At 50.3% G+C, this 26471-nt stretch overlaps 2 protein-coding genes across 5 annotated transcripts in view; one reads left to right on the top strand and one right to left on the bottom strand.

Moving 5' to 3' along the window:
- Window positions 1-11591, top strand: part of FAM168B (family with sequence similarity 168 member B) — a 51265-nt gene extending 39674 nt beyond the window's left edge. Inside the window, exons 4-8 of one of the 2 annotated variants that reach the window (XR_013358945.1) lie at window positions 4298-4440; window positions 4577-4754; window positions 6523-6648; window positions 7096-7873; window positions 7905-11591. Coding sequence is in view for 1 of the 2 variants with exons in the window: in XM_077861210.1 (XP_077717336.1) it covers window positions 4298-4440; window positions 4577-4754; window positions 6523-6635 (434 nt within the window). In the remaining variant the exon portion in view is untranslated. Of the gene's footprint in view, window positions 1-4297; window positions 4441-4576; window positions 4755-6522; window positions 6649-7095 lie in introns of both variants that reach the window. The other variant, XM_077861210.1, reaches the window with a different exon arrangement.
- Window positions 11261-26471, bottom strand: part of ARHGEF4 (Rho guanine nucleotide exchange factor 4) — an 87654-nt gene continuing 72443 nt past the window's right edge. Inside the window, exons 1-11 of one of the 3 annotated variants that reach the window (XM_077861200.1) lie at window positions 26203-26409; window positions 25702-25763; window positions 21989-22168; window positions 20839-21015; window positions 19793-19972; window positions 17869-18101; window positions 17438-17567; window positions 15879-16010; window positions 14885-15128; window positions 14031-14108; window positions 11261-13466 (exon numbers count right to left, since the gene is read on the bottom strand). In XM_077861200.1, the coding sequence (XP_077717326.1) occupies window positions 13315-13466; window positions 14031-14108; window positions 14885-15128; window positions 15879-16010; window positions 17438-17567; window positions 17869-18101; window positions 19793-19972; window positions 20839-21015; window positions 21989-22114 (1452 nt within the window). In that variant the 5' untranslated portion in view covers window positions 22115-22168; window positions 25702-25763; window positions 26203-26409 and the 3' untranslated portion in view covers window positions 11261-13314. Of the gene's footprint in view, window positions 13467-14030; window positions 14109-14884; window positions 15129-15878; window positions 16011-17437; window positions 17568-17868; window positions 18102-19792; window positions 19973-20838; window positions 21016-21988; window positions 22169-25701; window positions 25764-26202; window positions 26410-26471 lie in introns of those variants that run through there. The other 2 variants (XM_077861201.1, XM_077861199.1) reach the window with 2 other exon arrangements.

The following is a 26471-nucleotide window of genomic DNA, read 5'->3' as shown; positions in this document are numbered from 1 at the left end:
GGTTTGACCTCAACCCTGAGATCGAGTAGCATGCTCCACCAACTGAGCCAGCCCAGCACCCTCAGCATGTGTTCTTATGTCTGACTTCTGCATCTTACAGTTTTTTTGAGACTTATCCTATGTTGTGTGTATCAGCAGTTGTATCTTTTTGGTTGCTGACTAGTGTTTTATTATATGGATATAGTAGTTTGCTGGTGGACATTTGGTCATTATGAATAAACCTGCTATGAACATAGCAGCTCAGAGACCATCTCTTAGCCTCCCTTGAGAATAAGCCTCTGTTCTGTGTTGGAATGGGGTGGGGAGGCAGGAAGGGGAGCTAGACGTCTTCTGCCTGTTCACCAAATAGACTCTAGGCACTCTTCCACTGTAGCCCTCTGTAAACTCCTGGAAGCAAGTGCTAACAGTTTCCAGGTGTTGAGGAAGGGGTGTTCCTGGTAGCTTCTCGGCTCTCTTCACTGTTGGCTGCGATGCAGCTATTTTGAGTCTGCCAACTCATTTTCCACTTTTGCCTTTTAGGTTCTAAAGTGGTGTCTTCTTTCCCATCCTTCATCCGTGTGACTTTACATCTTTTACTTATTAATCTGATTTATTGTCACTTTGGATGGCAAACGTATATGTTCAACTTGCTGTCTTAACTCAGATCTTTTTACTGTAGTAGCCTTAGTGTTTTTTTTTGTGTGTTTTTTTTTTTTATTTTTTTCTTATGATAGTCACAGAGAGAGAGAGAGAGAGAGAGAGGCAGAGACACAGGCAGAGGGAGAAGCAGGCTCCATGCACTGGGAGCCCGATGTGGGATTCGATCCTGGGTCTCCAGGATCGCGCCCTGGGCCAAAGGCAGGCGCCAAACCACTGCGCCACCCAGGGATCCCTAGCCTTAGTGTTTGACATGTTTGCCCCCTCCCCTTTTAATTTGCTGTAATAACCAACACTGTGATGAGCATTGTTATAGTTGTTGGTCTGTTCCAATCCATACTTTTAATGCCAGATGGTACCCCAGGAAAGTGTACTAATTTGTATTCCCACAGGACAGGTATTTCTTTATGTTGAGTATACTCTCAGTCGAACTTTCTCCTTTGTTTTTTCCTTCTCACCCAAATACCACCTACCTTTACTCCCCTCACATACATTCTTGCACATCAGGTCTAGAAATGAAGTCATATTTTTGTGGAGGTTAGACAAGGCCACCGTGGTGTCAGATTTTGACTGCAGTCAGGGCTGGAACATTGCCTTGTTCCTCACTGCACACTTGGTTCCTCCCAGTGCCAGGCCTGAAAGTGGGTTTGAATTAAGGCCTTTTTTCCTTTTCTTTTAAAATTTTACAATAGTTTCAGGTGTACAAACATAGTGATTCAACATTTCTATGTGTTGCTCATTGCTTAGCACAGTAAGTCTGCTCACCGTCTTTCACCATGCAATGTTTTTACAGTATTCTTCATTATATTCCCTGTACTGTAGTTTTCATCTCCATGACAGACTTATTTTATAACTAGAAGTTTGTATCTCTTAATCCTCTTTCCTCTTTCACCTATTTTACCCATCACCATTCCCCCTACCCCCAGCCTGGCATCCACTGCTTTGTTCTGTATTTATGAGTCCGTGGTTCTCATTTTGTTTTTTAGATTGTACGTGTATGTGAAATCATTGGATCATATGGTATTTGTCTTTCTCAATCTGACTTATTTCACCTAACATAATACCTTTTAGGTCTATCCATGTTGTTGCAAATGACAAGATCTCATTCGTTTTTTTATGGCTGAGTAATACTCCTGTGTGTGTGTGTTTGTGTGTGTATATTTGTACGTACGTACGTACACACACAGACGTATATACAATATCTTCTTTATCCCTTCTGTCTTTGGATACTTGGGTAGCTTCCATAACTTGGCTATTGTAAATAATGCTACAATAAGCAGGAGTGTTGGGGGAAATGGGGCCAGGGACCACGATGACCCTTAGAAGACTTAGAAGACCTTAGAAGACTTAGAAGACCCTTAGAAGACCTTAGAAGCTGGGGGTGCAGCTGGGGACAGAGGCTGCTTGGAAGAGCCAAAAAGGGGGAAATCAGAACCTGCTTGTCCCCTCAGGACAGCACCAAACATACATTTTCTGGTAGGACTTCTGCACAAGCCCAGGCCGGAGAGGTACGTGAACTAGGCGGCCTACTTACGCCCCAGGAAAAGCAACACTGTTCTCTCTGCACTGTCAGGTCCTCCAGGAGAAATTTATAATGTGTGGTTGGTTTTGTGATAATTGTCAAAGCATATTATTTTTATTACTGTTGTGTTATTATTTATTATTGTAATTTCAGTTTGCTTCTGCTGGAGAATCTCAGCAGGAGCTGGCAACTTGACTGTCTCCTTCTCCACCAGGCTCTACCTCTGAAAGTGCTGGGAACCTCTTAGCACCTGCCAGGGACCCCCCTCACTGTTAAATATTTATTTATTGTTGACAATGGAGCTGGTTTCCTAGATAGGAATGATGTACTCAATCCTTGTTTGCCTGTATGTATACTGTTTTTATTTTCTTTGGTTAAATACCCAGTAGTGGAACTTTTGGATCATGTGATATGTCTATTTTTAACTTTTTGAGGATCCTCCATACTATTTTCTGTAGTGGCTGCACCAATTTTACATTCCCACCAACAGTGGACCAGGGTTCCCCTTTCTCCTCATCCTTGCCAACACTTAAAATTTCTTGTCTTTTTGATACTAGCTATTCTCACTGGTGCAGGGTAAGATCTCATTGTGGTTTTGATATGCTTTTCCCTGATGGTGAATGATGTGGATCATCTTTTCATGTGTCTGTGAGCCATCTGTATGTCTTCTTTGGAAAGATGTCTATTCAGGTCTTCTGTACATTTTTTAACTGGATTGTTTGTTTATTTGGTGTTACTTATGTATTTTGGATATTACCCCCTATCAGATTTTTCATTTGCAGTAACGAGGTTGTCTTTGTTTTGTCATGGTTTCCTTTTCTGTGCAGAAGCTTTTTATTTTTGTGGGTGTGTGTTTTTAAGATTTATTTCTTTTAGTGAGAGAAAGAACACAGGAGGGAGGGCAGAGGGAAAGGAGAAACCCAAGTAGATTCCTTTAGTGCAGAGCTGGGAGCTTGGCAGGGGGCTCAATTCCATGACCTTAAGATTATGACTTGAGCCAAAACCAAGAGTTGGATGCTCAGTCGAGTACACCACCCAAGCACCCCTGTGCAAAAGCTTTTTGGTTTGATGTAGTCCTAATAGTTTGTTTTTGCTTTTGTTTCCCTTGCTTGAGAGATCCATAAATATGTTGCTAAGGCCAATGTCTAAGAGATTAATTACTACCTATGTTTTCTTTTAAGAGTTTTAAGATTACAGGTCTCATATTTAGGTCTTTAATCCATTTTATTTTTGTGTATGGTGTAAGAAAGTGGTTCAGTTTCATTCTTTTGCATGTAGCTGTCCAGTTTTCTCAACACCATTTATTTTAAAAACTGTCTTTTCCCCATTGTATATTGTCTCCTTTGTTGTAGATTAATTGGCCATAAAAGCATGAGTTTATTTCTGGGTTCTCTATTCTGTTCATTGATCTATGTGTCTATTTTTGTGCCAGTACCATAGTGTCTTGATCACTGTAGCTTTGTAATATGTCTTGAAATCTGAGATTATGATACTTCCAGCTTTGTTCTCATTTCTCAAGATTTCTTTGGCTATTTGAAGTCTTTTGTGGTTCTACACATAAATTTTAGGATTGTTTGTTCTAGTTCTGTGAAAAACGCTGTTGATATTTTGATAGGGATTGTGTTGAACCTGTAGATTGCTTTTGGTGTTAAGGACATTTTGATGATATTCTTCCAGTCCATGATTGTGGTGTATTTTTCCATTTGTTTGTGTTGCCTTCAGTTTTTTCCCCCAAGTCTTTCACCTCCTTGGTTAAATTTATTCCTGAGTATCTTATTCTTTTTGGTACAGTTGTAAATGGGCCTCCTTTCTTAATTTCTCTATTACCTTGTTATTAGTGTGTAGAAACACAACAGATTTATGTATATTTCATATACTACAATTTTACTGAATTCATTTATTCTAATTTTTGATGGAGTCTTTAGAGTTTTCTCTATATAGTGCCATGTCATCTGCATGACAGTTTTACTTTTTTCTTACCATTTTGGATGCCTTTTATTTCTTCTTGTCTGACTGCTGTGGTTAGAACTTCCAGTATTATGTTGAATAACAGTGATGAGAGTGGACATCCCTGTCTTGTTCTTGATCTTAACAGGAAAAGCTCTGGATTTCTCATGGCCATTGGCTTTTTTGTTTCAGGTTATACTCCTGGCACACCTTACAAAGTGTCCTGTTCCCCCACCAGCGGGGCAGTGCCACCATACTCCTCCTCCCCTAACCCCTACCAGACCGCTGTGTACCCTGTGCGAAGTGCCTACCCCCAGCAGAGCCCCTACGCGCAGGTAGGCCTGGGGTATGCTGTGGGTCTCTTAATGGTGCTCATGGGTATTGTGTGTATGGGAAGGATTGGTTCTCTCTGGGCTCTCTGATCCATGGGGCGTGGATCCCTGTGGCAGTTGTCTCTCCTCTTCTCCACAGCAAGGCACGTACTACACACAGCCCCTGTACGCAGCACCCCCTCACGTCATCCACCACACCACAGTGGTGCAGCCCAATGGCATGCCGGCGACAGTGTACCCTGCTCCCATCCCTCCACCTAGAGGCAACGGCGTCACCATGGGCATGGTGGCTGGGACCACTATGGCCATGTCAGCAGGTGAGTCCTTGACCCTGGGTCGCCTGTTTTATGATGGCATGAGAGCCAAGGGAAGGGAGAGCTCACTAATTCTCTGATCCTTAGTTTGATTTTTCATGGCTCGAATTGCATGGAAGGACATACGATTCAGGAAAGGAATAGCGTATGATCTTTTTTTTTTTCCCTTCCCTTCATTTCCTCCTCTTGTCCTTTCAGTTGAGAGGAGACTGAGTGTGGAGTTGAGAGTGACAAGCCAAGAACCAAGTACCCTCCCTGTAGGCACGAGTGGATAGTGATCTCTGTATTTGACGACTGAGCTGAGCCCTTGGCAGTAGGGCTGAGGAGTGGCTGGTCCCCCTGAGGAGCACAACAAACTTGAGCAGGAGGGGATTATTTTGATCTAGGTGGGCTGGCCCTTCTGGTACCTCCCTTAAGTGTGGGCTCCCTTTGCAAGGCAAGTTGTGTGAATGTTGGTGTTTACATAAATCTAAGAAAACTGGCTTTGTGTTAATATATGTAACAGCTACTTGGAGAAACCCTTTGGCATTGGTCGACTTTGTTTCCCAAGGCTTCCCTTGGTCAGAAAAATAAACCATGGAGAGATGAGTCTCCTGGGTAGGCTGAATACATCTTCTTGGAAATGTGGAGGCCCTGGGGGCTTGATGTAATGTCTAGGGACTAGGTAACCTCCACTAGGCATAGGAGGTCTTGTGGCAGGGCGGCCAGGTACAGAAGATGCACTTGCTTGCCTGTGGCTGTGGGGTTTTTTTTGTTTTTTTGTTTTTTTAAGTTCCCCTCCCTTTAAAAAAAAAAAAAAAAACAAACTTCAAAGTAGGGAGATTGTGCTAGAGAAAAAGGTATGTTAGGATACTGTGTGTTTTTCTGCCCAGATCTCCATTGTATTTGGGTTTCCCATACCTACCCGTGAAGAGACAGAAACTGCATGTTTGAGGCATGTGGAGGAGGGAGGGTTGGCAGGCTGTGGGTCGGTTGTGGGCAGGGAGATGGAAGTGAAGAGAAACAAGGTGAGGCTGTTAGGTTTGAGGTTATTCTTATCTACAAATGGGCTCAGAGAATTGCTGAGTTATGCAGTTATAGGAGAAATACATTTATCTTTGTATACTCAGAAGCTCATGTACTTTGAAATCTCCTTCCCTCCCTTCAATTTATTACCGTCTTAACCATTTTTTACTATATAGTTAAGTATATTCACATTTTTTTGTAAAACAGATCTCCAGAATTTTTTCACCTTGCAAAGCTGAAGGTCTGTGCTCATTAAATATAACAACTCACCTTATCCTATACAGGCCACACTCCGAGCCCAGCCTCTGGCCACCACCATTTACTTCCTGCCTATCAGTTTGACTACTTGACATACCTCGTGGAAGTGGAATCCTATTGGTTCTCTCTTTCTGTAACTGACTTATTTTACTTAGCACATCCTCAAGGTTCATCCATGTTATAGTATGTAACAAGTTTCCTTTTTTAAGGCTAAATAATAATTTTTTTATTTTGTCAGTGATCATCTGATTTATAAAAATCACGGAGTATTCTCATATGAAGGGGAGGCACAAAGCCTTCTACAGATATTATTATTCGAGCTTGCTTTGTACAACTTTGAGTTGTGTATGATCAGGGTTCTGATAGCACTGTAGGTCAAGATTACCCCTTTTTACTTTCAAAGCAGGCCAGCCCAGAGGCTCTTGCCAGGCAGCATGGAGCTGTTTGGTTACAGGCAGCCTGTGTGGGTGGTGCTGCCTGCCACTGACACAGCTGCTCTTTCTTCCAGGTACCCTGCTGACCGCCCACTCCCCAACTCCTGTTGCCCCCCACCCAGTCACTGTGCCCACATATCGGGCCCCAGGAACTCCCACCTACAGCTACGTGCCCCCTCAGTGGTGATCACCCTGCAAACGTAAGTGACCGGGAAGCCTGTGTCAGCTCTTGACTAAGGTGCATTTTTTCAGTACAGAATGGCACATCTACCATATTTTAAGCACTAATGAGAAAAATGCTACCTGTTAACCTAAAAGCAATGTGGTATTTAAATTTTTGTTCTTACTGACTCTACAAAGTAGAAGGAAGGAATCCATTGACTACTTGCTTTGTACCCTATAGACTTTATTATTTTCCTGTTCCATGCTCTAATCTCCCACTGCTTTCTGGAGGAAACAGGATTCTAATTGTAACTGGAAGTGTCTCTGAGGTCCATGGGAACTGGAAGCAATAGCCTTTCCTGCTACTGCCCTTTCTGGTTCTAATGGATTTTGTCTTCCTTGAGTTAATGAAACACCTCTATTTCTGGAGCAGCGGTGCCAGAGGCACTCTTTGTTGACTCCATGTCTCTCTCTTTCCCTTCCAGATTTGAGGATGGAGCTGTGCAGTCACATCATGGAGGTTCCACAGCTGGTGCTGCAGGCCTCGCGCCTCCAACCTGGACTTTCTTCTTAATGCTCTCGACACTTAGCTAAACACTACTATGGCCCGGCCCAGCAGGTCCAGTGCCATTAGTCTCCAACTAACTCTGTGGGTTGGTCTTAAAGTAAATCCTGTTTTGTGGGCTGCCTGGCAATTTTTTAGCTAACTGTAATGATAAAAAGGGGAGTATTAATCTATTCTGAATCATATCTAGTTGAATGCATGTTTAAAAAAACAAACACAAAAACAAAGCTTGCTCAATCTACCTGCAGTGACTGATGCAAAACCATCATATGCAAACCCAAAGGAATGGAAAAGCATTTTATAACATGTATCACTAATGCACTGTTGTAATGTATCCAGAGTCTTAAAGTTATAAGTGTTAAAGTGAATTTCTTCATAGAGTATCTGAAATCCCTTAGATGATTCTTCAGCCTTTGGGGTTGAGGTGGGTTGCCAGTTGATAACGTGGACTTTGACTTTTCAGCATTCTGTTTTTTTCACACTGACTGCACGGAATGGGGGAGAGTATGGGAAGGGCCACCACTGCCTGGGATGCAGCCAGTTTACTGGGCATCTCTTTCTTGCTGTTTAGTCTTGCCAGGGCATTGTGGTATGGACATTCTTAAAGATGATCCTAAAAGTGTAGAGTTGTGTGGCCAGTACAGTTAGGGGCAAGAAGTGGTGTCTGTATCAGCAAAGCACTTTTCTCTGCCATCTAAGTTTTCTTTATAAGCCTCTTACAGATAAGAGGTTTTCTGTATCTTTACTGGAAAAGTCCTATGTAGAACATAAATTATTTTTCTGGGATGGAAGGTACATGAAGGAGAAACAGCCACACTTGGAGGATGTATTGGCTTCTCCTTTATTTAGCTTAGAAAACCATTCCCCCCCCACACCTCCCCTGAAATGTTTCAGTCCATTGAAAACATATGTAGGCGTTGCTGTCGTCTCGTCTCCCCCCACCAAAGAAGGGCAAAGATTTCAGCTGTTATGAAGAAAGTTGTATATTTAAGAACTATTTTAAACGGGAACAAAACTTTATTTAAAGTTGTTTCTTTTAGAGAGGCAGGCCTGTGGCTGTGTTGGGGCCCATCCACCTGATGGAGACTTGTCATCTGAAACCATTTGGAGGTGGCTCCTGGAAATGGGTCTGTGGAGGTGTGAGGGAAGGGCTGGTACCTCGTCTGTGAGCCTTGTCTGCCATGTCTTGTAGCTGAGGGCTTTTAGCATAAAGCAGGTATGGACAACATAGGGCCAGGCAGAATCAGAATATATTTGCCTGCTGGGATTTATTTGGAAAGGACTTTGTGTTTAAGGTCTGAATATTGTATATAAGAAACAAAGAGGATTTATGCTCAGCTTGTCTTGAGGGAGTGTGTGTCTGTTCAAAGAAGGGGTGGGAGGGTGAGGGTTTTGTTCCCTTTCAGCAGTCTGTCAGGTGGGGGTGTGCTCCTGTTCACCCCATCATTGTTTCAAGTGTTGTGGGCTTTGGTTGGGGAGGGGACCCTACTCTTCTGTCTCTGGCAGCTAGGTCAGGGCTCTGGCACTGGTTTGGCATTTGGCCTCATTTGTTGAGTGGGACACCTGAACTCTGAGCCTTTGGTAACCTTATTTTTTTATGGTAAGTACCCCATAATTTTCTTTTTCACATTTTATTTTATAAGAAGTTTAGGAATATTTTTGCATGGATCATTGTAAACAGAAGATTCCTTATTCCTAATGTCTATTAATGTAGTGTGCTTACTGATAAGTTCTTTAAATTGCTCATTAGCACTTAACCCACATGTGTGTTTGAGAGAGAGCAAGTGAGATTGTATATGTGTGAACCATTTATTCCAGGCACATGGTTTGTGTCCAGTTCTTCAACTCTTTGTTGGTAATTCCATCTGTATAATAGATGGTTTGTAATAAATATCTGATAGGTTCTAAGGGATCCAGGGCTGAACTGACCAAGTAACAGAAAAGTCAGTTTCCCCAGTTTAGTGTAATAGATTAGGAGAAAATACGATTTTAGTGTATGCTTTAAAAAAAGCCCTAGCACCAGAATGGGAACACACACACACACACACACACACACACAAAACTATATGTAAGGGATGGAATTATTTGAATTGAACAGAAAGAAGTTATATAGGATGCTTCATTGGGCTTGCTTAAGACATGGCACACACAGGGTGAGTGTTTTCACAAGCACTGAATTAATTGGTGTTTTTGAGAGCAAGGAGGGTGGGTTGCATTTTGCCCCTGTTTACATCAGCTTCATAAACTTTCCCTTACGATTTTCTTAAATCTTTTTCCCTTTTGTGAAGGTGTGTTTGAAGACTTTATCAAATATTTTTGCATAATGGAATACATCTGGAAATCTTTTCAGTTTTGAACCTATCAGGGCATAGCTATCAAATATGATAATGAAAGGTAGATCTTGTCTAGCAGGTAAGAATTTGGACATATGAATAGTAGCAAAACTATCATAGGTTGTAATTTTAACAGCATTGAATTCCAGTAAAATTAACTAAGGAATAGATTTCTATTATAAAGTTCATAATTTGATATCTCAAGCATAATAGTGGAACATCCAGAGAAACTTAACTTTGGTCGGGGTGGGGGGGGGGTGACATTCCTAATTTGAGAGTCTTTCAGCTGAATTATGGTTCTCTTAGAAGTGGAGATAGGCAAGCAAAGGACCTAATTTTTTTAAACAAGAATGGGTATTTAAAAAATTTTTTTGTTCTACAGCTTTTCTGCTAAGGTTTAGGAGGTCTGTTTTTCTGGTTATGGAGATTTTGTTTGGATCCGGGCTGGTGACTTGAGTGTTTAGTAATGAGCGATGGTCCCATTAGCTTGCTGCCTCTGAAAAGTGAGACTATCATCAGGGCCAGGTCCATTCATGTGATAGGCACAGAGGCGAGGTACTTCCAGAACCTTTTAGATCTCTTGTGTTAAATCTTTTTAGAACATTCTTGTTGGTATGGTTATTAGGCCTGCCAGTTGCTATTCTGTGAATCTGTGTCTTTTGAGTGCTATGCAAATGTAGTATTTACAGGAGATGAGAGAGGTCTTGAACCTTGGGCTGGGCACCTGGTTGGTGGACATCTTGCCCTTCCCATGCTGGGCATATAGTGCCTTGCTCCATCTGGTGGCACCATCACTTCTATAATGAGAGGAAGTACATTTTAAGGCACTTTGGATATGCTGATATCTGGCCCAGGGGTTGCTATGAGTGTGCCTGCCAGTTGGGTAGTAAAAAGTGGCAAACACCAGCCACATCTATATTGGGGCCTACTTCAAAATGGAAATCCAGACTTCTTCACCTGTTCTTGTAAACATTTGGAAACAATATTTCTCTGACTAATTGGGCCACCTTCTCCCCATCTGGCGGCTAATGGCTGGATATCCCAGTCATTGCCAACCTGAGTATTGCCCAGACAGGACAGGATGCCTGTCTGACCCCTCAGCAGGCTCGCAGTTTTAAGGGTGAATGGCTTGAGGGTGGGGGGCAGCTTCTGGTTCTTCTCTGGTGCTTTCTAAGGATGGGTGGGGATATCTGTAGAGGAGTGTGGTTGGCTCAGGGGAAGAGCAGACTGCTTAGCTCTCTTCTCTCTAGCATGTCTCAAATGTTTGTGTGTGTTTTTTTCCCTGAGCTGCTTATTATTCAGCCTGAGCTTTCCTGAAGGTCCTTCAGACTTTTTTTGAACAGACTTGCAGATGACCTGCTACACAGGAGGGTCTGATCTTTTTGGGTAGAAAGTTGCAAAGTTGATCTTAACATGTTTCAGAGGATTTGTCCCCCCTCCTCAACCCCTATTCATTTGAAGAACAGAAAATCCTAGGGGTAACCTTATTTGAATCCCAAAGACTAAAGTCTGCTCACTTGGGACAGGGAGACAGAAGAGAGGCAGGCGTCTGTTCAGGGAACCTGCGGTGGTCTTCAGGAGCTCCCAGGGCTGGTGTTTTGGAGGTGAGCCTTGTCAGTATCCCCCTGGGTCTTTATGTAGACTAGTGGTCAGTAAAATAGTTGGGCTCTGCTTTGCTCCTGGCAGGGTTGCTGTGATGGAGGAGAGCCCCCAAGGAGCCACATGGATTCAGACTGACTAGGAAATGGTTCCTTTTTTTTTTTTTTTTTTTTTTAATTTTTAAATATTGGGTTTTTTTTAGACCGTTCTCTTGGTACTTTTTTTAAGCTTAAGTCAGCATTGTCTTCCAGTGTTAAAGGCATCCCTCACCTCTGCATTGAACTTACGGTGTCAATCAATATAAAGGAATGGAACATCCATCTTGAGCCAGTTCCATTATGTGTAAATTCATACTATTTTAATTTTTTATGCAATCTGATGAGTAGATGAGCTCAGATTTAAAATTCTTAAAAGCACGTTTATTGTAACAAGAATTGTTATGTATTAATACTGCAGTTTTCAATAAAGATTGACTTGTGTTGCATATTGCGGTTTTTAAATTTTTTTCCCCTGTAGGTTTTATTTTGAAGTGGCATGGCCTTGCTGGGAGGTGATGTAGCTTCTTTCAAGTTAGGAAATCCAGGGTTTGGGGGCAGAGGGCCTTGTGGTGCTCAGCCTCAGGGACCTTGTGTTGGGTGTAAGGGTGTGTGGAGGCAACAGGTTGTGGGGACTGTCTCCCCAAGAGGAAGGGAAGGAAAGCTGGCCCTCTTCCTCTTCTGGTCCTCTGGCCTGGGTCCTCCTGGGAGGACACATTCTCCATTTCACTGAGGATGCTAGGACCCAGAAAGACTGTAGACTGCCTGACCCTCAAATTCACATTTGCTAAACTTCAGCTAAACATTGACTCTGGGAGCAGTGAAGGAGGCAGTGGGCTTCTAGGCCTGAGTGGGTTGCAGGCGCTGAGCCAGGACAGCTCCCAGGCCATACACTGTTTTCCCAGCTCCTTCTGAGTCTCTGAAGTACTTCTCCCATCACCTCTGCTTCTTTCCACCAAAGCTCTGAGGGCATGGTCTGCAAATAAATGAGCTCCCACAGCACTGAGTGATGCTGTATCATCCTTTCTGTTGAAGGAAATGCCCAGGGCAGAGATAGGTAAGAGGTACAGGAAGGACAGGGAATGCAAAGGAGAAAATACACAGACAAAAATGGAAAAACAAGGGCTGGCAGCCAGGTAATTTTTCATAAGTTTTTTATGAAATTAAATGTGGTTTCTGGCTTGGAGAAGGTATAGTGCAAGAGTTGACTGTACATGCTGCTGAATCCCCGTGGGCAAGAGACAGCTCAGGTTCTGGTTGTACTATGGGTAACCCTTCTCATTGGGATGTGGGCTTCTCTTTAACTCACATGACCACCGGCCTCTGGGTTGGTGGGTCAATCCTGGGTGCTGGGCCACAGAATTCAGTCCTTATGGCTTCTCACACTCACTTAGGGTAAGGCAATCTTTCTGTGTCACTAATAACAATTCTTTTCCCCATTGTTAGAAAAACCACACAATCCAAACCAAAAAAAAAAGGACCAGGTTCTGGAGTCAACCCACAGCTATATGTGGACTGGTCACGAACCCTGACAGATGTATGCAGTGACTATGGTTTTGTTTTCTCTCCACTATAAACAAACACATCACGAGGAGGGTGTCCAGCAGCCAGGGGTGTCTAGAGGGGCTGGGAGGCAGAAATGAGTAGGCTCTGGGCTGGACATTTTTGTGCACAGAATTCTACTTCCCACCCTCCAGTGATGCAAGTTGCCTGGCACCAGCAGCTGGGGGACTGGGGGCCTGAGGGGCATTTGGAGGGCAGAGGTGTACAGAGCCCAATTTTGCAGAGGCTAAAGGCAGATGGTTTCCTGCCCAGAGAAAAGAGGAGGAGGGATGATTAAATGTCCAGAGAAGAGGGTTCAGAGCGGCCAGTCTTCTCACACACATTGCCCTGGCCGGGGGCTCTGCACTGTGCCTCCCAGGAGGCCCCATAGAAGTCCAGGGGGCAGTGGGAGGCTCACTGCTGTGGGCCCCTGCCCCTCCAGCTGGTGTCTTCTGTGCACCAGTAGTAGGGAAGAACCCACAAATGGGGGGCCAAGCAGCTCTCTCACTCAGTCTGTAGCTTCCAGTGTGCGTGAGGCAGAGGAGGCCACATGTGCTGGGCCTCAGGGGAAAAGGCTGGAGGCCCACTGCCGGGCCAGGTCCCAAGAGTGCTGCCAGATGGGAAGCTGGCTCACTTGCGGAAGGGTGCCAGCCGGCTGATGCTGTGCCAGAAAGTAGAAGGCTTCCGCTTGGGTTCTGCCAGTACTAAGACCTGTTGCTGGGGCAGGCTGGTGGGTAGTGCCGGGTGCTTCTGGCGTGTCAGGTAGTAGGGCCGGCTGAGGGCTAGGCAGAAGAAAGGGATCTTACGTAGGTGCCTAGGGAGCCGGGTGGCACAGGGCAGAGCAGCAGCCTTTGCTTGGTAGGGGAGTGGGATAAGGTCTGTCCCACAGGAGGGAACTTCCTATAAGGGCAACCACCTCCAGTGGCCTGGGCCACCCTCTGGCCTGCAGAGCAGATGGACAAGGGACCAGGGACAGTGTGGGTCCTGGAGCTACTCCGTAGCATAGGCCCCAGGCCAGGCATTTCACATCTCTGAAGAAATGGGGCTATGAGCTCCTTGGCAGGGGGTTATATGGAGGCATGCCAGAAATAGTGCTGCATGGGGAGCTGTGATATCACTAATAGTACTGCTTTGGGAGACCCACGGGAATCGAGAGCAAAATCAACTGCTCAGACTAAAGCTTTGTCACTGGTGGCCTCACCAATCCAGGAATAAATACCTACAGTGGGCAGTGGGCAGTAGATGGGCCCCAGGTGCTAGCTGGCTTTGCTCTGGGGGTCAGAGAAGAGTTTGATCATGGCTAGGGCTAGGCTGTTGTTAGAAGAGATAGGGTACCATCCACTTACCTTTGGGCTTCCCAGTGGCCTGCTGCTTGCTGGCATTCAGCATGGCTTGCTTTCTCTGCAGCTCGGTGATAGAGAAGCCTGAGAGGAAGAGCCACAAAAAGACCTCCACTTACTCTGAGGACTTGGCTGCCTTTCTACCTCCTCCCTCCTCCCCATCCAGTGTTCCTCTTGGCCAGTGCCTCCTGGTATCTGTGTGATCCTCTGGGTACTCTGCACCTCCCATAGGGCCTGGGGTCCCAACATGCTGCAGAAGCTCAGCATTCTGCTCAGACAGCCTGCCTTGGCCAACAAGGCAGAGAACATTACATGCTCAAGGGCCCTCCCCACATGGCTTTCCATGCTCCATCTCTCACCTTGACCCAATCCTTGATGTATCAAGCATCTAGTGTCCGTCCTTTCCACTATGGTAGAGACTCCTTTCCCAGACCAAGAGCAGCCAATCTGGTCACTCTGAACATGATGCCCAGGGACCCATCAAGAAGAGAGAAATGCAGTGGGAGGTGCCTTGCTTATGTTGGAGTGGAGGAGGCTTCTCAAAGCCAGTTCCCAAATCCTACTTGAATGGTTTGTGCTAGAAAAGGGCTTCGCTAGGTCTCTGCAGCTGAGCAGAGGGCCCCCACTTTATGGAGTGTGCATGCATATGTGTATATATGTGTGTTCTGGAAGCAAAGCCTAACAGACCAGGGGGCCCATGCCCCAGGGCTGAAACAAAGAGATGTCCTGGAACCTTGCTAAACCCTGAGGCCCTTGGGCTGTGGGACACACTGTTTCAAGGCTCTCCTGACCTCACATTCAGGAGTCAGGAGGGCCTGGTGGGCTCTCACAGTGGAGCAAGGCTGAGTAGGGTCTCGCACCTGTCTCCTGGTCCAGCTGAACTTGTTCCCTCTCCCTGGCGAAGGCCTTGAGCCAGCGCTGTTTCTGCTCAGGCTTCCTGGCACACAGCAGGTGACTCTCTCCTGTGGTGCCGCAGAGCAGCCGGAAAGCATTCTTGACACTCACGTGGAGGTCTCTGTCTTTCCCATCTTCCAGATCCACCACCTCCAGGCCATCCATGTCCACTCGGCCCTTATAGTACAGCACATCCCGGCGGAGAAGGTCCTGCCAGAGACTCCGTGAGCTCCTGACCTATCCTGCTTGTTGGGTCCCTCCCAGGCCTCTGAACCACTCTCCTCACCTCGCACCCTGCAATTGGGAGGGCCAGTGGGCAGCACACCCACTTTCCCAGCAGATGGTGAGCTCATGAGGGCAGAGTGAGTGTGATTTGGCCCACAACTCTGCTGAACCTATAATGGAGGAGCCTCGTTCCTTTGATGAACATTTACTGACTGGCCTGGAGGGTCTTTGAGGTATTCACAGTCTCATGGGGAGGGCCCATGTTGCATGATAAGAAGAGTACCAGGCTTACCAGGCTGGGCCCAGGGCCAGTGCCAGGCAGGTTACATGCCCAGGGCCCCTTGGGCCATGTGTTGAGAGAAGTAGAAGCTAATAGTAAAGCAGCAAAAGCAGAGGACTCCAGGGCTCAAGGGGAGCTGAGTTTTGCAGGGACAGGAGAGGTGGCTTTAGAAGCAAGTAGGGGCTAGATCAGGAAGGAGGGTATTCTCAACAGCACTGGGCCCTGGCCAGATTATAAGGGCCATCCCATGGTCCGTGGGCTACTTGGCTCCCTCTGCAGTCACCCTCATCTTGCCCCTACAGACCTGACCAGGGAAGAGCCTGCTCTACTAAAGGTGGGAAAGGAACCACCACTGTGTGGCTCCTTTTTTTTGGCAGTTACTCCCAGCCCTCAGCTTCACCCCTTCCATCCTGCTCTAAATGGCTCATCCCAGCAAGGCAGAGCAACTCTGGTACCTTCTTGCAGTAGATGAGCTGGTGGTCAAAGAGAAAAAACATCCTCTGCTGGCTCTTGGCTTGTGGCTGTGTAACACGAGTCAGCTCCCCCGAGTAGATGAGTTCTGAGCTCCTGACCAGGAGATCTTCCCCCTGGGAGACCCCAAGGAGAGCTGTGAGCTGAATGTACTCAACGCTGGAAGCCCCCTCCACTGGGTCCTGCCGCCTGCCTCCATCAAGAGTTGGGTAGGCTCCCCACTGGCCTGGCCTGCCTGTGGCCTCCACTGGCAAGTAGTAAGCAGCAGACCACCGAGGGAGGGGTTGCTCTTGAAGCCCAAGGAAGTGGTGGGGTTACTGGGGGTGGTGAGAAGGTCATTTGACCTATAAGTTGCTATCTCAGCAAAATGGGGCCCTGTGACAGCCAGTGGCATGTGTACTTGAAATGTGGCTAATCCCTGCTGAGATTATCATATTAGTAAAAGAATACCAATTTTGAAGACTATATAAAGAATGTGAAATATTTCACGAACGATTTTTTGTTGAGTACACTCTGAAATGATACTTTGGATATATTGAATTAAAACATTAAAAAATTTTAAAACATTAAAATTAATTTCACCCGCTTTCTTTCTGTTTTGAGATGGCTATTAGAACATATACAATTACCTATGTGGCTCCCATGATATTTTCATCAGATGTGAAAGTGCTGTTCTCGAGAATAACTAGACCTAGCTAGAAGTCATCCATGAGCCTTGTCTCTTAGGGGCTAAGGAAGTTTTCCCAGCTAACTGTAGTTAGTACCTGAAGCCCCACGATCAGACTTCAAACTTTCAGGTTAAGCCCTTCCCCCTTCCGGTTCCTCCTGGGGAATACAAACCACATCCAGGAGTTCTTCACAGCCACTGAGTTTGAGCTAAGTGAATTTGTAGTGGTCTTTAGCCAGGGCTGGGGCTCAGAACCATTCACCAGGAAAATTAAAAACCCGGAACAAAACAAAGACCATATTGCTCTGCCCTACCACCAGAGATTCTAATTCCCTATTTCTAGGGTGGGGTCCAGGATCCAGTATTTTCATCACATTTTATGGCTGGTGAGTGGAGGTGAGAGAACAGGATAGGAAGACCTTTGGAGGACAGGAATGTTCCCATTAGGTCAAGCACACTGGGTGCTTTAGGAGACAAGACTGGCAGATATAAGGGGTATGTGCAAGCCAGAATGGAACCAGGAGGCTCTGACCCATGCTTTTGGTCATACTATGGCAGGTCTGAACCCTTCTGTGGGGAGTCCCAGGAGCTAACTAAAACTTGGGGTCTGGCCTGTCCCGCTGGGCTGGCTGGCCCCACTAGGAGCAACAACTATTTCACACATTTGCTCCTCTCTTGACCCTGAAAGGGGCCATCAGGCCTGTAGCTCAGTGCTCAGGTGGGTTGGATGGGGCAGAGGACCAGCTTTCCTGCCACTAGTTCCTATTTGCCAGCTCCCAAGAGCATGGCTTCCTGCTTAGGCTCCTTCCTAGATTTTTTTAGGGGCAGAGCCAGGGGCCATGCCCCATGGTATTTTCTGAGATGTGGGGCCTTCACCTCCCAGTCCTCTATGGAGCTCTGCCACTGAGCAATCTTGTCGATGTTTTCAAGCCTCCGTTTCCGTTCATTAATGAGCTGGGCCACATTCTTCATGGCATGTAAGGCTGCTTCCACATCCTTGAAATCCCTGGGGCGGAGCAAGATGGGAGAAGGCTGCACTACAGAGAGCAGAGAGCCCCCCCCCCCCCCCCCCCCGGAGCTGCTTCCCTCTGGGGCTCTGTCCATGCACACCTGTCTGGACACAGAACTAAATACCCCACCTCTGTCCTCTTCCCTCATTACAACAGCGCATGACAGTGGGGGCTGTTTTACTGTGTGCCGCTGGCCAGTGCCTGTAGCAGTACCCCCACATTACCTGCACTCAACACACTGGCTGACCTAGGGTATGAAGAGCCTCAGGCGGGTCTCCCACCCCAGCGGCCTCCTACCTGTGCTGGGGGGGCGTGTACTTGAGTAGCTCGGCCAGCTGCAGAGGGTACTTGCAGATCTTCTGCACTGGTGTTAGCAAGAAGCCGTCCAGTGAGATGTCTATCATCTTCTGCAGCAGCCGGCAGGCCTCAAAGAAGTATACGTACTTGCTGAGCTTGGTGAGCCGGGACAGCTCCACACAGGCATTGGGGTGGTTGTTGCAGTACTCAGAGTAGATCTGGAAATCCGCTTGCTGGGGGCACACAGAGGTTAGGATGGTGACCTCCTGCTCTTTTGGGCCACCCAAGCAACCCAGCCACAGTGTTGAGAGGAAGCAGGAGCCTCTGCATTTCCTTCAGGAGCTGGGCTGAGAGGGCCCTGGCTCTGCCTACCTACTTCACTGGGCACACACTATATGGAATTAGGCACAGGGATGTGAGTGTTCTGGAAACTCGGGCTTGTGTGTGCCCTGTCACCACCTAGCTTTCTCAGCTGGGCCTTCAGCAGATATTTTGACTATATGTCTGGTTTTTTTATGAAATCAATGATGTTAATAAAGCAGCATTATCAAAGCCAAAAACCAGAGAAAGAGAAGGGAGAGAAAAAAGAGAGGAAAAGGAGAGAGAGAGGAGGAGAGAGGGAGAGAGAGCAAGAGGAGAGACGGAGAGGAGAGAGAGAGGAGAGGAGACGGGGGGGGGGGGGGCGGGTAGGGAGAGAGAGAGGAGAGAAGAAACAGAGGGAGAGAGAGAGAAGAGAAAGAGATTAAGAGAGGTTAAATGGATGCCAGGGTCTATGGCTATGCCCCTGTAGTGTTTTCATCCTCAGCCTAGTGTCTGGCTTCTCCTTCACAAAGCTCTGATTTCATACCTGAATGGCTGCTCTGCTACTTTATTCAACACAACATGACAGGTGTGTCTACATTGTGTGTGTATCCTGCATGAGACTCACAGTGCCTCCCCCCACCCCTTTTTTAAAAATTCCATCTACCTGGAGCCAGAGGAAGGCCAGGTATTCCCTTTAGTGACTAGGACTTCATGGACTTAGGTGGGAAAGGATGGTGACAGCAGTGTGGCTCACTGGTGGCTTGCTGTGACAGTCACACTAGGTAATATGGATAAAGTGCCTGCCCCTCCCTCCACCACAGTTCTGTCTGCTGAGTAATTCGGTGCAAATCTCACACTCATTCAGGTGCTCTTATCCTCCGTTGGCTCCTGCTCAGGGAGTCTAAGGTCTCCCTGTCCAGTTCTCCTCCTGCCACTGGAGTGAGGTGCCAGGGCCTTTCCAACAGCAGAAAGGAACCCACACTGTCCTTGATGGGCTGGCTGTGGCATCCTCTGCTCCACCCCACATTTGACTGCCATAGGAGAGAGGTAGTAACATGTGCCTTCGTTACCAGGCAAAGCTAGAAGGAGTCCATGTGCCCAGACCAGTCCAATGAACCTTGGCTGAATGCCCACTGGCATTTAGATCAGAAGTAAGCCCTGAGTATTTCACAAATTCCAATTTTCCCACTGTGTGAGAAAGCCCAGAACCTGTTATGAACAGCTCTGAGGATGCTCAACAGGTGGCCCAGCCCAGCTCTGTCTTTTCCTCACTCTAGCCCAAGCACATATTTCCAGGCAGATGCCCAGACACCCTTGCTCCAAGGAGCTTCTCTCCCAAACAAGCAGAGACACTGCTAGAACAGCGGGAGGGTGAGGGCAGTTGGGCAATAGGATGTGGGGCCTGGAAGCTTCTGGAAAAGAGCAGCCAGTTGCTAGGGCTTTAGTCTGCAGGGTCGACTTCTGAGAGGAGGCAGGCATGGGAGAAAAGAGCAGAGGGAGGCTAAGGTGTGCTGGGGCCAGGATGTGTGTGTGTGTGTAGGGGAGTGGGGACCCCCCAGCAGAAACTGACGGGGCAGGGGGCCCGTCTAGTCGGGAGCAGGGTCCGGGCGGGCCTGCTCACGTGCTCCAGGAAGCAGGCGCCCAGCTCGCTCAGGTGTGGACGCTCCCGGTTGAACCTCTGCTCCAGTGCTTTCACGAAGGCCTTCTGGCAGCGGTAGATGTCCTCGATGTTCCCAAAGATGGTGCGCAGCTGCTCCTCACTGAACATGTCGGCGCGCTTGCGACACTGCCTGATGTAACCCTGCGGCCGCGGCCCGTCAGGTGTCTCTCTGCGCCCCATCCCCCCCGGGCCTCTCCGCGCCCCATGCACCCCCAGGCCTCTCCGCGCCCCATCCCCCCCCAGGCCTCCCGGCGCCCCATCCCCCCCAGGCCTCTCCGCGCCCCATCCCCCCCAGGCCTCCCCGCGCCCCATCCCCCCCAGGCCTCTCCGCGCCCCATCCCCCCCAGGCCTCTCCGCGCCCCATCCCCCCCAGGCCTCTCCGGGCCCCATCCCCCCCCAGGTCTCTCCACGCCCCATCACCCTCCAGGCCTCTCCGCGCCCCATGCCCCCCCAGGCCTCTCCGCGCCCCATCCCCCCCAGGCCTTTCCGCGCCCCATCACCCTCCAGGCCTCTCCGCGCCCCATGCCCCCCCAGGCCTCTCCGGGCCCCATCCCCCCCAGGCCTTTCCGCGCCCCATCACCCTCCAGGCCTCTCCGCGCCCCATGCCCCCCCAGGCCTCTCCGCGCCCCATCCCCCCCAGGTCTCTCCGCGCCCCATCACCCTCCAGGCCTCTCCGCGCCCCATCCCCCCCAGGCCTCTCCGCGCCCCATCCCCCCCAGGTCTCTCCGCGTCCCATGCCCCCCCAGGCCTCTCCGCGTCCCATGCCCCCCCAGGCCTCTCCGCGCCCCATCCCCCCCAGGCCTCTCCGGGCCCCATCCCCCCCAGGCCTCTCCGGGCCCCATCCCCCCCAGGCCTCTCCGCGCCCCATCCCCCCCAGGCCTCCCCGCGCCCCATCACCCTCCAGGCCTCTCCGCGCCCCATCCCCCCCAGGCCTCTCCGCGCCCCATCACCCCCCGCCGCGGCCCGTCGGGTCTCTCCCCGACCCTGCCTCCCGCCCCGCCCCTCACCTCGCAAATGTCCCGCAGGTGCTTGATGTAGTCCCGCTCGGTGCTGAGGATCTCGTTGATGACGTTGGTCCGCATCTGGTCCCTGCTGCTCTGCGCCTCGGCCCCTCTGTCCTCGGCCCCGCCGTCCCCGGCCCGCACAGCCGCGTCGTCCGCGGGCTCGTCCTGGTTCACCCTCAGCTGCAAGGCGGCGGCGCGCGGGGTCAGCGCCCCAGGGCCGACCCCCACCGAGGGTCAGCGCCCCGCGACCGGCACGCGGCGGCAGCGGGAAACTGAGGCGGGCAGACCCAGCAGCACCCACTGCCCCTCCCTCCCGCCCGCCCGCCTCCCCCTGCTCTGCTGGTCCTGGCCTCAGTGCGGGGAGTGGAGCAGATTCTTACTCCCATAGGGACTTTGGGAACCGATGCCCGCTGGCACCAGGCCAGCCCTCTAGAGGCTGTGACGGAGTGATGCGGGGTGCAGCCCTTCTGGCACCCCGGACCCGTGGGTAGGACAGGCTAGAGGATTATCCACAGGGTCTGGGGCAAGAGAAGCACTGCACCGCAAGGCCTGGGATATCTCCTCCCTTCTGCCCTCTGCCTGGTTTTTGAGATGGCGCCACGAGTTCTTCCTTGGAGACCAAAGGCTGCCAAACATAGGCTCCGGGCCCCCTTTCTGGGATCTCTTGTGCTAACGACTTAACTGGTGCATGCCTCAATTTTCTTGGGTGTAAGTGGCTGTTCCCAGCTCCCAGGGCATTGTGAAAATTAACATGGAGACGACCCTCCAAATTTTCTGCACAGTGTTTAGTAAATGCCTGGTATTCAGTTGTGTGTGGCGATGGAATTCTAACATGCAGATTCCCTGTGGAGGAATCCACACACCATCATTTCTGACTCTTTCCTTTCTGGACACTGAGGGCACCCTGGAGGGAGGCATGGGAGCAGGCAGGAGTTGGTGATGGCTTTGCAGGAGGAAGGCTGTGTCACAGCTCTGTGGCTGGCCTTCTTGACACCTCCCACCCTATCCCCAACCCACAGCCTTGCAGTCCAAGCACTGCCCTGAGGGTGGAGACAGGGAGGGGGAAGACCCCAGAGTAGTTTCAAGTTTGCAGTTCTGAGCAGAGCCAGTTGGCTCCTTATGGGCATAGGAGAAGCACAGGTGGGTGCCATACCCTCACAAAGCTGGCTGGAAACCAGCCCTCGCCGTCGGCAACACGACCCCACCACCACTCTCTGTTGGTGGCATCCATTACTTCGATGACATCCCCAGCTTTGAAGCCCAGTTCCTGGTCATCCATGGTGACATGGTCCCAGAGTGCTTCAGCACAGACCACACTGCCATCACTGATGAGCTGTGGAGAGAGCCACAGACAGGCAGATCAGTGACTAAAGCTGCCATCGACCTACTCATGGGACAGGGTGCTCCTGCCGCCTGCCCTCTAACCCTTGGAAGCCCTGCAGAGGGGAGCCTGACTCATGTTACAGAGGAGTGAACGGAGGCTCCCTCTGAGCCAGTCATTCTTCAGGGGACAGGACTATGCCCTGGGCATGTCTACACTGGCGGGGCTCACGATGAAGGCTGAAGTGAACTTGACCACTAGAATCCTGGTGAGCCACAGAATCTGAGAGGCAAGCACGTTACTCCCCTGCACAGGGCACACCTTCCTCCCAACCTACTGGGCCAGTGATGAAATCATTGCTCTCAGTTTCATTTGCCATCTCTGCTCTGTGATGCTGTGACTGAGCTCAGAAAGCTGCATTTCTTCTGTGCAACCCCATTAGGTTCTCCTAATGTGGCACTGGAGGGGACCACAAGGCTGGAGGGAGAAGAGGCTTACTCCCTCCCGCTGGCTTCTTGTGGACTTGCATTACCTGTGAGTTCATCTGGCAAGAACAGTGCCACTCCTCCAGGCACAGGGGTGGTGCCCAGCCATCACAGTAGCTGGATCTAGTTCGCAGTGGTTTTGAACACTTGCGGAACCAGTCTCATGGCCCTCCCCGCTGCCCCCACCAGCTCTATCTAGCTGAGCAGTACCTATCCTTCTATCCTAGGTCCCAAGCCCCACAGGATCCTTAGCTTTAATTATTCCAACTCCTTTCCTTTATTCCCTGGCTCTAGGTGAGGTAGGTACATCTTGCAGCTGCTACCTCTGTAACAGATACCTCAGGATTGTTCTTGTGACTTGGTTATGGAGTCAAGCACTTTATACCTGGCTCACAATTCTTTATATTAATTTCTTTCTGATGAAATAATTTGGTGTGTTTCCTTCCTCCCACACAGTAATGGACCTCCCATCAGGAGAGATGGTCCCCTGCCCCAAGGGGGACTCCCTCCCTCCCCCATGCCCCAAGCAGCCTTGTTCTTAGAGCTCCATTTCTTGTTGGGCTGATGCCTGCCTTCCTATAATGTGGGCTCAGTTTCTGCTCCATGAAGAACGAATGCCTCTGGGGCTTATGACAAGAGGAGGGCGTAGGTTGGGGGCTATACAAGAGGTGAGATCCCTGCCCTTCTCTGCTAGGACCAAGTGTTGGCTCTGGCCTCCACAGCCACAGGGTGGCTCTTTGGCAGTCAAGGCCTCAGAGCATCACCAGTCAGACCCTGTACACTATTTCCTCCTCTGAGCTGCTTGCTCCTGTCCCTACTCATGAGTGTGAATCCTCCCTTGGCTTCAGGTCCAGTGGAGCCTTCTCTGGGTGCTCCCAGGGCAGTGTGTGCGCTATTCCTCAGACCAAAATGGGACCAGAGCGGGGCTGTAGCAGGACTGTCTGGGTCTCCAGCTGAGAGTTCTAGTAGCTAGGAGGCCTCCCTGAGTCCCCAAATGGGCAGGGTGAGGGGTGGGGTAGGCTACTCGGGGACCAGAACCCACTCAGGCCTTCCTTCAGGGTAGGGCCTGAGTAAGCACATTCAGAAACCTCCAGTTCATGTTTTCTGGGGATTAAACCTGCTCTAAACCCTGATGAAACCACTCCTCAGAATGATCCACAGCCTATTGTACACGTACTCTCACATGCGACAGCCATTCTGGAGCTGCAGATTCCTGATGCCCACCCAGGGACCCTGGGCACCAAGCACTGGGTTATTTCTGGGGGACTGCATGCCTCTTGAAGGGACCGTGGCACTCATCCCTGCTAAAAAGATCTACTACAGGCATGGCCTCTCCTGCAGGAAGGCCTGGCCCCCCGGATCAAGACCTCCTGGCTGCAATATGAACAAGATGAGACAAGAGGACTCAGAGAGGCCACATGACAGTGGCTGCTGTACCTAGGGAGCAGGCACTAGACTAGGCAGCCCATAGCTGGCACTCTCCACACAAGCAGGCTACCACTACTAGCCTCCAGGGATCTTGCCTGAAGACAAGGAAGAAACAGAGTACTCAAGGGTGGTGTGGGTGGGCCAGTGAGAATATGGGATGCAGGTGAATGTCCAGGGACAGTGATCCCAGGTAAGCAGGTGCATCATAACAGAAGGTATGTGTGACCATGTGTGAGTGTGAGCATAAGGACAGAGGGTGTGTGTGACCTCAGGCAAGTGTGTCATCACAATGGAGGGAATGCGTGACTATAGGCTACTTGGGTAGTTTTGATCCTTGAGAGGTAGGTATTCTGAGACCCCCTCATCCTGCACACACACATGCACCTGCCAACACACATTTATACACTCACTAATGGCATGCTACACTTTGATCTCTCAAGAACAGTCTGCCATACTGCAGGTGAATGCTGTCCATCCTAAGTTCACACCAGCTGCACAGGCAGGTGTCCAGGACATCATGGAGGCTGCCCCTCACTGCCAGAGCTCAGGCAGGGAGGATGTAATGCAGACGTAGCCCATGCAGCCCAGCTTCCCACCATTTCCCATCCCAGCTTGGGCCCTACTAATATTAACCAGGTCAGGTGTCTCCTCCTAACCCCAGGTTCTCTCAGATGAGCCCTCTTGCGCGGCCCAGTGCCTCCTCCTGCTGCTTTCTCTGCCAGCCCTTGCAGAGAGGTACAGATCTTACCCAGGTGGTTTCCTATACAGCTGCAGAGGAAGGACTCTAGGTATGAGACAAAGAGGTAGGGCTCCCTAGAGAGACCAAAGTTCCGGGCACCTTTAGGGACAAGCCCTCACATCTGCCTTGTCCAGTCATCCATCCAGAAGCCCTTATTGGTGGTGGGGGCAGTCACCTTTGTCACTTCCTTGTTCCAGTACCTTGCTGTGCACAGGAGGTACGTGACAGAGACACAGCTGTGAGTAACTCCCTGTGCTTTGGTTCCGACTGATGCACAGTGACAATGTGCTCTCCCTGGGCCACACAGCTCCTTGATAGCTCCACAAATGGGAGCACTCCGTCAAGTAAGAGCAGTGACATGAATCATTTCTGTGATGTCACCAAGACAAAATATAGCTCCAAGAGGTCAGAGATGCATTCTACCTCCAGGACAGCCCAGAGGCCACCAGGGCCCTCACTGGATGAGTTTCTGGGCAGAAACTCTGATGCTCCTTGTCTGATGTGCAGCTGCATGGAAGCCCAGATTCAAGTCCAGCAGGCTGAGGGGCAGAATTTGCATGCTCTTTCTTGGCCGGGCAGCAGAAAGCACAAGCTGGCTGTGAGACAGGGGATGTTTAGGTGCAGGCAGGCAAGGAACTGCTCTGTGGTGGGGGGCAGGAGGCAGGGGGCAGGATCCACTGCTGTACCCTAGAGAATGTGACAGGTTCAGGAAGCCAGGCTTGGCCTCAAGGTCCCCCTGATGACTACCCACCACCTTGCCCACCCTGCCCCCACCTCCTCCTCTCTCTCACGCATGCTGGTGGAGGATTCCAGTCAGACAGTCTGGGAAGGAATGAGGCTCAGCTCCTTTGGGTCCCTGTACAGGAGGGGATAGGGACATCCAGCATGCCTACCTTGGAGGGGTGCAGAAGGGGCTCTGCCTGTGGTGGGGGCAGGCTGATGGAGACACCTAAGACTGAAAATGGGGAAAGCAGCTGCAGATGACATGTAAAGAGGAGCCGACTCATCTTCCCAGACATTTTCCACCCCAGTCCCTCTCCCACACAGTCACATGTACAGTTTCCAGACAAGCACGCAGCCGTGGCCACAACAGCCTCTGCTGCCTCAGGTGCACGGAGATGCACCATTTAGCCCTACACACACCGCACATGGCACGAAGGGCAGGTGGAAAGGCCTGCGGCACCCGTGTCACCATGCCCTGAGTCACCCGCAGGCCCGGCCTCAGTGCCCGGGGCCGGTGGGGGCGGCGTCCCAGGGTGGGTCCGGTGCGGGGCTCAGGGGGGCCGCACGGGCTGGGGCGCGCCGGCCCCTGGGAGGCCGAGGCCGAGGCCGAGGCCGAGGCCGGAGGGGCTGGTGCGCGGCGGCCGGAGGAGCGCAGCGCGGGCGCCACTCACCACTGCGCGGTTCCCCGCGGCGCCGCCCGGGCGGTCAGCGGAAGGCCAGCAGGAATGTCAGCACGACGTTGATGAGGACCAGGAGCGCCAGCACGGCGAAGACCACCGCGCGCTGGGCGCCGGGGGGCAGGTTGCAGCGCAGCAGGGCGCGCAGGGCGCTCCCGGGGGCCGCGGGGCGTCGCCGGGACTGCGGGACCCTGGCCATGGCGCCCGGGCTCCCGGCTCCGCGCGGCCCGGAGATCCCGCGGCGACAGGGCGGGAGCCGGGCG

The sequence above is a fragment of the Canis aureus genome, chromosome 20 (genome assembly GCF_053574225.1).
Source record: "Canis aureus isolate CA01 chromosome 20, VMU_Caureus_v.1.0, whole genome shotgun sequence".
NCBI lineage: Eukaryota > Metazoa > Chordata > Mammalia > Carnivora > Canidae > Canis > Canis aureus.
The sequence above is the reverse complement of the archived record's forward strand: the minus strand, read 5'-3'. Positions and strand labels throughout refer to the sequence as shown.